The sequence below is a fragment of the Vidua macroura genome, chromosome Z (genome assembly GCF_024509145.1).
Source record: "Vidua macroura isolate BioBank_ID:100142 chromosome Z, ASM2450914v1, whole genome shotgun sequence".
Taxonomy (NCBI): Eukaryota; Metazoa; Chordata; class Aves; order Passeriformes; family Viduidae; genus Vidua; species Vidua macroura.
The window spans coordinates 40,928,015-40,937,965 of NC_071611.1; the positions used below are offsets into that span (position 1 = coordinate 40,928,015).

The 9,951-nt window shown below is 55.8% G+C and overlaps 1 protein-coding gene and 1 long non-coding RNA gene across 3 annotated transcripts; one reads left to right on the top strand and one right to left on the bottom strand.

Moving 5' to 3' along the window:
* Nucleotides 1-563: 563 nt before the first annotated feature.
* On the bottom strand, nt 564-5,243 carry LOC128821484 (gamma-secretase subunit Aph-1b-like). The gene is made up of 7 exons (XM_054002599.1): nt 5,042-5,243; nt 4,000-4,170; nt 2,854-2,927; nt 2,560-2,682; nt 2,081-2,208; nt 1,725-1,848; nt 564-1,476 (listed from the first exon to the last, which is right to left on the bottom strand). The coding sequence occupies exons 1-7, from the start codon at nt 5,152-5,154 to the stop codon at nt 1,439-1,441; spliced, it is 771 nt and encodes a 256-aa protein (XP_053858574.1). The 5' UTR covers nt 5,155-5,243; the 3' UTR covers nt 564-1,438.
* Nucleotides 5,244-5,282: 39 nt separating this feature from the next.
* On the top strand, nt 5,283-9,290 carry LOC128821485 (uncharacterized). Of its 2 annotated transcripts, XR_008441131.1 has the most exons (5): nt 5,328-5,369; nt 5,795-5,883; nt 6,825-7,245; nt 7,343-7,412; nt 9,050-9,290. It is a non-coding gene; the product is annotated as an uncharacterized LOC128821485 (long non-coding RNA). The 2 variants fall into 2 exon arrangements; XR_008441130.1 differs by lacking the exon at nt 5,795-5,883 and having other exon boundaries at nt 5,283-5,369.
* The last annotated feature ends 661 nt before the right edge of the window (nt 9,291-9,951 follow it).

Below are 9,951 nucleotides of genomic sequence, written 5' to 3' on the forward strand. Positions count from 1 at the left end.
CAGCATCAGCCTCTGTGCACTGGGCAGAGCTCCAGAGTAAGCAGCACAAGGCTTCTTCTACAGCCCAGCCCTGCCCTCCGTCACTCTGGGACTTCTTCCTCCTCTTATTTGTGCAAAGCATTGGAAAAACATAGCTGTGGCTTGGTAAGACTGAAAAAAAGGCAGAGCTGAAGGTGGCAGTGCCACTGCTTACTGTCTAGCCCCCACCCAGCTCACCTCTGGCTTTATCATAGCTAGGTTAGCCAGGACAACCCTAGATCCGTGGATACCTCCCACCTTTCATGGTGGCTCCTGTGGAGCTGGAGCCAAGTCCCAGGCAGCTTTATGCTCATGACAAAACCGAAATAAACTGGCCCTGTTTGGGAGAGGAGAGGATCCACCCCAAAGCTGTAAAATTAGAGCTCAGCCACTGTTAACATGGACAGAGCAGGAGCAAGCGCTGCAGGCAAATGGGGTCTGCAACTGCCAGACCATCCCCCTCCAGTCACAGCAGCACAACCCATTGTTACCACTGCTTGTACCCTCCCCACAAGGGCAGCACTGCTGGCCACACAGAACCCCACTTGTCTGTGGTACTTAATTTTATTGGTATAAAAGCCCACTGTGGACAAAACTGCCTTTTCAGACTGATGGCAGTTTCTCCCTCCCAGCCCTGTGGCACAGAACCAGGGCTGGTACCCGCCTGAAAATCCCCAAGAACAGGAGAGGGCAATGATCCATTGGAATGGTCCCTTGAACCCCCTCCCAAATCTGTGCCAGCAACAGCTGTGGCATTGCATCTCCTCCCAAGCCCTCCACCACCCTCCATGCCCACTGGGTCCTTTGGATACTGTCTTTTTCCCTCTCCTCCTCCCATCCTGCATGGTGTCAGTACCCACAGGTCCCCCAGCACCACCCTGCTACACCAGGATGCCAGCTCAGCCCTGCCAGGGCTGTGGCTCCTGGGGCAGCAGGACTGGGCAGGAAGGTGGGGAAAGGAGCACTACAGCAGTCAGCCACGACCTAGGGCACGGCAGCACTTTGCAAAGCCCCTTCCTCCACCCTGCAGCGAGAAGGCAATGCAGGCCCCCTGCCCTGGCATGGGGGGGCAGCACATCTGTGGCAGCGGGGGGAGAAGCGATGGGTTTCTTTGGGCTCAAGCCTCTGGCAGTCACAGGCAGGCTAACTGGGGCTGAGCTCACAGCAGGGCCAGCAAAATTGGGTCCCCCAAAATGGAGGTGTTCTATGGGGACTCCCAAAGGGGCGTTGGAGTGAGCCAGTCTCAGCCACACCGGTTGGCTGGCTGCCACAGCTGGACCCCAGTGCCTGCCCCACCAGGGCTGGCCAGGGTCCCCCAGTCCAGGAGAAAAGATATTGCAAAGAAGGTGATGCCCAATCCTGCCGCCAGGATGGGAGGGGAGGGGAGGGGTGGCTGGGGACCGGAACATCCTGCAGGGCCTCAGGATCCTGGTTGGGGGCTGGCTCCGCTCCGTAAACCTGCAGGAACCAAGAAGAGAAACGATGAGTTTTCACCAAACTCTACCCTACTTCTCCCAGGAGAGGCAGCAACCTGAGCATGGCCTCAAAAGCCACCCTCTCCTCTGGTCTCCCCTGGTCTCCCCTGGAGACAAGGGGATGATGCCCTTGCTCAAGCCATTGGGACAACCTCTCACCATCCCAGCACCAGTTCTGGTACCCCATGAGACACAAAGTGTCCCCCACCCCCTTTCTGGAGCAGCACTTACAGAGCAGGAAGCGCCACAGGTTCTGCGCAGATCCCCCCGAGAGTAGGTAAGCCCAGGCAGCAGCAGCAGCCATCAGCAGGTAGGAGGGCACCAGGCTGCCCACGTACAGGGGGTTGCAAAACGACTGCAGAGAGAGGCACGAGAAGAGAAGGGTGAGCAGGCAGGAGACAACAGGGACAGGATGTGTGGCAGTGTCATCACCTCAGCAAGTGGAGTAGGACAGGCTGCAGCAACCCCAGGATTTGGTTTATGAAGGGCCAGCTCCTCTGCTAGTGCCAAAGGCTATTTCCTTCCAGCACAGGGACCAGCACTCTGAATATAGGTCCCAGCACAGAGCCCTGTTCCCAGTTACTCACCAACCCCGAAACAGTGAGATGCATGATAACGACTGCTGCGATCTCCCACCAGCGCTGGTGCTCGCAGCCATGAAAGAAGAGGATCCCCCAGAAGGTGTGAAGGAAAATCAGCACCATGGTCATAAAAGCTGCAGGGAGAAGCAGAGGTGTCACCAGGGAATCACCCACTTGACCTAGCCTGCAGACTTGGGGAAGGGATGCAGATGAATCAGTAAAGGGGGGGTAGAGAAACAGCTTGGCTGGACTGTGAGGTGTTGGGTCAGACTCCACATGTAGGAGACATGGAAAGAAGAGCAGGGAGGGTCACAGGGAACAGCAAGAAGGGTCTGCCACAGAGATATGTGACAGGGGACTATAAGGGTCTCAGGTAGGTGAGGGTGCAGCATGGGCAAGACAATGGAAGAGGGGAAAACTCCAGCACCTCATCTGCTGCCTCTGAGGTGGGGCAGAGATGTGAGCAAAGGGTGCCAGTTACTCACCTGAGGTCAGGAAATACAGCTGTGAATCCCCATGGATGCCCACAGTGCCAGGCCCTAACGCATCTGCCAGGAGATTGATCATGGAGAAGGCGCCACTCATGAGACCAAAGCCCACGCCAGCCACTGCCGGGACAGGGACACTGTTAAGCTCTGAACCTCCCAAGGCTCACCCCACCCACCTGCAAGGGACCTTTGGCATGAGGAATCTCCCTTTGCTCCCAGCACCATGCTCAGCCCTGCCCAACCTTGACCCCTGCCCCATGGTCAGAGTGCTCCACTCTGCACAGCACTCACCATATGCCATTTGCTGAATAGAAATGGGGGAGCAGCCGTCCTCACTGAGGGCCACCAGCCCCTCAATGGCCTTCCTGTGGAGTGAGAGCACACTGGAGCCAGCACAGCCAAGCCACCTCCCAAGGCATGGTGCACTGCTCACTCTGCACTATGCCACCTTCCTGGTAACATCCCGAGCAACATCCACTACGGACATTCTCCATGTGACTGTACCACCAGACAAACCAGGCATGCAAAAATCATGTGAGGCCACACAGAAAGATTTTCCACAGAGGAATGTGGGTGCCAGCCAGCCCAGCAGAGCAGGGCTGATGTGAGCAGGTCGTTGGGTGTAAGGCAAGCAGCACCCCCACATGGAAAGCAGCCCCACTGCAGGCGTGGGAGGCTGTACCTGATCTCTGCACTTAAAGAAGATGTTGACTAACAATGGAGGAGCTGCAGGAAGAGCTCGAAGAGTTAGAAAAATTCAATGGGGAGAGAAACTGTGAGAGGAGAGGCTTCATAATTCGTGCCTACTAGAGGTGTGACAGGTAAGGAAGATTCCAGGCAGGTCCTCAGCCTAGGGAGGACAGCAGTGCTTGGGACCGGAGATCCGCAAGGCAAAGAAAACGCAGTGGTTTTATGTCAGAGGCTGTTCCGTGGAGCTCTGCTACCCTCTGCCTGCCCGCCTCCGGCAGTGCCCTGCCACAGGGAGCCTGCCGACACAGCTCCCCTCCAGCGTTCTCCCAGGAAGACCAGGGAATAGGAAGGACATCTCCCTGTGCCTGCCTGCCCAGCCCCAGCAAAATGTCCACCCACAGGACAGGGTGCAGCACGTGTGCCCCTGGCAGCAAAAACCCCTGCACTCCAAGACAATGGAATCAGGAAGGCTGGAAGCTGCCCAGGCTGCTCTGAGACTATGACCTGGCCTGGTCACCTGGCACCAGATCCTCCAGACCTTAGGGCTGCTCTGCCCCACCACCTGAGACCCACTAAGGCAAACACACTGAAACAGGTGCCACCCATGTGCTCATGGTAAGCACTGAGGCAGCTTCCTGCCACACTTGACACTGCCCCCAGTCCAGCAGCTCACAGGTGAAATCTGGCACCACCACAGCTGGAAAGACCGTCCAGCAGCGCTGGCACAAGTGGGGGAGATGCCATTACCTGAGGAGTTTGTAGTAAAGGAAGCGGAAGGCCTCCTGCAGCAGCACAGAGAACATCACCCCAAAAATCAGGAGCCCCTTCTGCAGCCGCTCATCCTGGGGGTCGCTGGCTTTCACTGCGATAAACCAGATGAGGGATGAGAGCAGCAGTGACACCAGCCAGAAGAAAGCCCTGTAAGAGACAGAGCTTGCTGGCACCAGTGCTGTGCCAGCGCCCCTGCTGTGCTGGGACTGGCACTGGCAGCTGTGCCCCAGCCTTGCCCACTCTCCAACCAGTGCCATTCTGGTACCAGTGCTGGGCAGGTGGCACCTGTATGGGTCTCACTGCTGTGCTGTGCATGCACATCTGCCCCACTGGTCACCAGAACTGGCACCAGTGCCCCTGTTGTGCCCACAGCAGTACCAGCACCTGTGCCAGGCTCATATCCATGGCAGTACCACTTCCAGTACCACATCCTTCTGGTCCCACAGTGGTACTGGTATCAGTTTCTCAGCTGCACACACACACACCAGTATCATTACCAACCCTCCACTGGCACTATATGAGTTCTTGTGTCTACCACGTGCTGTGACAGTAAGAGAAACAATATTGGTGCTCCTGTCATGCAAGCAACAGCACCAGCACAGGTACTGGTGACTCCAATGAGCCCACAGCAGCACCAGCACGGGTACTGGTGTGCCTGCTGCAGCCACGACGGTGCCTCAGCCAGTACCAGTCACATGCCTATCACACCCCTAATACCACCACCACCCTGTCACACCCATACTGGTACCAGCACTCGTGTCACGCCCATACCGTACCAGCACCGTCATTGGTACCAGCTCCCCTGTCCCGGCCACAGTGATCGCGTTGAGGCACTGGGACCAGCAGCCCATTACATCCGAACTGGGGCCAGCACCAGCAGCAGAATCAGTTCCCCCACCACGATCATTCTGGTAGCAGCACCGGAGCTGGTCCCGGCGCCCCGCCACACCCACACCGCTCCCGGAGCCGATCCTGGTCCCACAGCACGGCAGCACCAGAGCCCCCATCGCTGACTGACCCGGCGATGAGGATGATGATACGGAGCGGGTCGCGGGCGATGGTGAAGATGAAGAGGCCGAAGGCGGGCCCGAAGGCGATGAAGGTGCACCCGAAGAAGACGGCGAGCGTCATTTCGGCGGGAGCGGGAACACGGGACCGGGGCTGGACCCGGAGCTCGGACCGGACGGGCCCCGCGGCCCCTTCCCCCTCCGCCGCCCTTCCGGGGCCGATGACGTCACACGTTCGCGCGCCGCCGCCGGAAGCAGCGTCCTGGGGCGGGCCCAGGCCCGTCGGTGACGGCGGGCGTTGGATGCCGGGAGAGGCCTGGGCGCAGGGCTCCAGCGCCGGTACGGCTCCCCGGGGAAGGGGTCGCGGCACCAGCCTGGCGGAGCTCAGGAAGCGTCTGGTGAACGCTCTCCGGCGCACGGTGTGACCCCTGGGGGGTCCTGTGCAGGAGCAGGAGCTGGACTCGATGATCCCCGTGGGTCCCTCCCAGCTTGGCACGTCCCGTGATCCTGTGGGGACGCAGCCTGCGCCCACAGGAGCTTGGCCTCGTCCCCCCGGCCACCTCGTGAGTGGGGCCCTCCGCGGGCCCCCAGGAGTAGGGGCTGGGCGAGGTGTGCAGGCTGTCCCACGCTCAGTGGTTCTGTGTTCCCTTCGCTTGGGACCTCCAGTCCAGCCCCATTTCAACGAGATTGACACGGAAAGGCTGATCCGGGTACTTCCCACTTACAGGCACTCACACCCCAACATACACCCTTTCTGCCTGCAGGAGACTTTGGACCGGGGCACTGGGTGTAGCGTTCTTCTGAACCGGTGGAAACACTGCACCCATGCCGGTCTTGGCACACATGCAGCAAGGTCAGAGGGGGCTTTTGAGGGGTCTGGAAAGGCTGTTGGAAAACAGGCCCTGTTTGTAAGAGGCACAATTCACAGCTGGGCACTCCAATGTGAAGTACAGAGGGCTCTCCAGAAGCAGGGAAATTCCAGGGGAGCAGTGAGATGTGGGTACCAGCATATCCCCACCAGCTCATGGACTTGCCCCCACAGCCAGCAAGTTGGTAGCTGGAAGCGGGAATCACAGGATCTTTTCCACTTGTTCCAGGGACATGACTGATATTTGGCTTGATTGTCAGGGTTTACAAAGCCAAGTCACACCCCCATCACATGGGATCCCAGAGGAGGAGAGAGGGGAATAGTTTTGTCCCTGCCTAAAGATTTCATAACTCTGCAAAACAGCCCAGAGTCAGCCCACCTGGCCCAGAGGAAGTTACATCTCACTCCGTAAGCCAGGGACATCCATTTACAACCCCTGTGTAACTTAACAGTTACAGCCCCAGAAGTTCCGCCTGCTTGGCAAAGAGACCCTCTGGGAGCTTGCTCCTGGGTGAGGATGGCCAGGACCCACTGAGGGGTGGAGATGAAGGCTGGGGCTTGCCAGCTGGGAGATGCAGCTTTGGTGGCTGCAACATCAGGGAGGATGGGTCACAGCAGGAGGTGTCACCAGGGACATCACCAGGCTGCCCCAGCCCACCACACCTGGATTCTGGTCACCAGTGAGTGTGCATGCAGAGGAATGCTGGGCTAGATAGGGATGAGGGCAATGCCCAGGGCATTTCTAACGAGAAGAAACACAAGTGCCTCAGGGCAGGACAGGCTACGGAACTGTGCTTGGGGCTGGAAGAGGAGCTTAGGGCTCTCAATGGTGGCAGGTGCTCAGAGAGGCTTTGGGGACATCCTGGGTGTCCCCAGCCCCGTGCTGCCTCCCACCCAGACCTGATAAGCTCCCTTTCCATCACCAGGCCTTGGCTTCAAGAGTTGGCTCTGCTGACCATCCAGCCCCGACTGCAGCACTATGACCAGGCTAACATGGACACAGCCAAACGGATAAAAGAGTGTGAGGAATATCTGCATCATGAGATGACTTGGCTGCTGCAGGTGATAGAGGGGAAGAGAGGCACCATGGAAGCCCCACTCCCTTCTGCAGTGCAGCAGCAGTGTCTGTTTTAAGGTGCTGTATCAGCCCTCGTCCTGGTCACTGTTGGCTGCTGGCTGGACAGACAAAGGAAGCCTGCCTCTGCCAGCTGCAGGGACCAGGAAAGCTCCAGCAGCAAGAAGGAGGACAATGGCCAGAAGTTCAAAGGTGCCCACAATGGTCTGAGATGCTTGTGATCACCCAATTCATCACCAATGGAAACATTCAAGCTGAGGCTGGATGGGGCTGTGAGTAACATGATTTAGTTGAGTGTGCCCCTCCTCACTGTGGCAATGATCTTTAGCAATCCCTTCTGATCCCAGCTATTCTGTGATTTTAAAGCAGGACCTGCCCAGCACTTGAAGCATGGACCAGCGTGATAGAATCAAGACCAGTAATTTCATCATCTTCTAAGGTAATACTATGGAGTTCACCAAAATTATGTTCCTAGCCCAATCCACAAAGACAATAAACATCAATATAGGGAAGACATCCTGCAAGAAAGGCATCACATAACAGAACCCTGATAACAAGTGTTTTTTAATTTATTTTCTTTTGCTCTGAAAGGTAATAAATCAACATTGTCACCAACAGCTGCTAAACCAATGCAATGAATTGTCCCCAAGAGTCCCTTTCTGCCTGTCACCCTGTCGCAGGCCTGTCTTGCAACAGAGATGCTCCAGTGCTGCTCCCAGATCCCCTGAGCCAGTGGTGCAGAGAACACATGTCCTCCTGTACTGCACACTCCACTCTCACAGGTAGCAAAGCCCCAAGTGCTGCATATGGGGCATGCTCATACAAAATTGAGATGGCACCACATGGTCATGGTCATCCATGCTTCCCTCCAGCTGCTTTGTCCTCTGCTGACTTTGACAAGTCAGTAATATGGATTTAGGACTGGGAGATTTGTGTAGCACTTGACTTTAGGCGGCCTGACCTGTTTTGAAATGCCCCAGAGCTTTGCAAAACCCTCACAATTTGGCAGCACAGTTTTTCTGGCCCTCACCCCAATGTCTTAAGCTGTAGATGAAGGGAGAGACTGAGGGGTGGCAGTAGTCTGAGCCTGGCTCTGCACCGCTTGACAAGTCTCATCAAAGTATCTCAGATGCTCTTTGTGTGGTCCTCCCACTCCACCATGTAGTTCAAAGGCATTGAATGGGAAGAATTGAGAGATTAAATGAGGCACTGGAGAGATGAGAAAACTGGAGCAGAGAGCAGAGGTGAGAGGCTGGTGAAAGTTAATGTGCTGGTATATCAATGGGGTGGCAACCAATAGCAGGGCTGAAAGCTCTCTAGGGAGATCTTCAGTCTGCCAGGCCAAAATAAAAAAATCCAAAGGTTGAAATTCCATGGGAGAGGTGGAGAGAGAGGAAGGGAGGAGGGCACAGGCACTTCAGTCCTTAGTGTGGGGCTGTGGCACCTGTGGGGAGACATGCTCCCATGCCAGCAGTTCCACAGTGTCCCATGCTCCCAGAGCTTTCCATGGCTTACCTATTTCTCTGTGAGGCCAGAGGGGAAAGAAGATGGGTGGAAGAATGGAGGAAATGCAAAGCTTTGTGAACCATGACATAGCCCATGTCTTTCTCAGGCTGAGCATCATATAGGAACAGCAGTCAGGATCTCACTACCAAATCAAAGGCAGTTCAAAGGAACAAAATGTCCCTTGCAGCAAGGTACAAACAGTTAAGTCAAGTGGACTGATCCAAACCAGGAAGCAGCAGCAGCTAATGGGGAAAAAACAGTGGGTGTGAAAGGGCTCTTTGTCCCAGCACCGAAGGGTGCCCAGAAGCTGGGCAGTGGGATGCACCCTGACCGGAGCACAGGGCAGGCTTGTTTGCAGTGCAGGGTGCAGGCTTCTAGAGTAGAGGTGCTTTTACATGCTGGTCCTTTTTGAAGCCAGACAACCCCCTGCCTGGAAGGTGCTTTGACTAAACAACAGAATGGCTCAGCTGATGCACTGCAGAAGAGGAAGGTGGGCCTGAGGAGGAGCTCCAGCCCTTGCGCAGGGACAGCTCAGCAGTCCAAGACACCATGTACTGTTTTTCCCTCCAGCTCCTCCAGGCCCAGTGTGGGAGGGTGCAGCTCACAGCAAACTTTGTGACCTTGGGAAGATGAACTGAAGATGACCACCCCATACACAGGGAGCTTTTTTCCCTGCTCTAGAAGGCCTTAGAACCACAAAACAGAATTGCTGGGCCATGGAGAAGGCAGGAGGCCAGCAGCACCTGGGCAGGAAAGAGATGCAATCTCAACACCCTCCTTTCCTGACCCAAGAGGCACAGCAAATAAAGGAAAGCAGATAACAAAAGCTATCCCTGTCGGTCTCTTGCTGGGTCTGGCTTGACAAGGGGTCAGCATGAATTGTGTTTCCTGGCAGTATGTGGATGTGCTTTTAGAGGGATATCCGCTGGGGAGCATGGGACAACAGGGTTTGGTCCACATCATGGAGGGGCTTGAAGTGAAGGGCAGGACAAGATAATGGCTTTGGGCATCCCCAGGAAATCCAGCCCATTTTGGTAACAGCAATGAGACACATCCGGCAGCTCTTCAATTGGTGTTGGAGAAAATACAGCAAGCCAGGAAGAAACTTCCTGAACACTTTGTCTGCTGCATTAATATTTGCTAGCTTCTGCAGCTGTCCCTCAGGCAGGTGTTCAGTCACTGGCAAAAGAAATTGCAACTAGTACAAAGTGTGAGCAGCTAATCCCATAGCTGGAGAAGACCCTGACAACTAATAATGTGTGCATGCATGATCATGTGCTTGTGTGTTTTCTCATTGTCATAAACATGAACCCTCCATGGAGATGTCAAGAACCTTGTGGCTTCCCCAGCTGCCAAGCCAGTAGCATGCAGACTGTGGAAGGGAACCCACCAGTGACCTGGTTTATCACTGTGTACTTGAAGAGGTTGGTGAGTTTGAGCTTGAGACCTGGAGGTTTCCTCTGTTTTTTCAA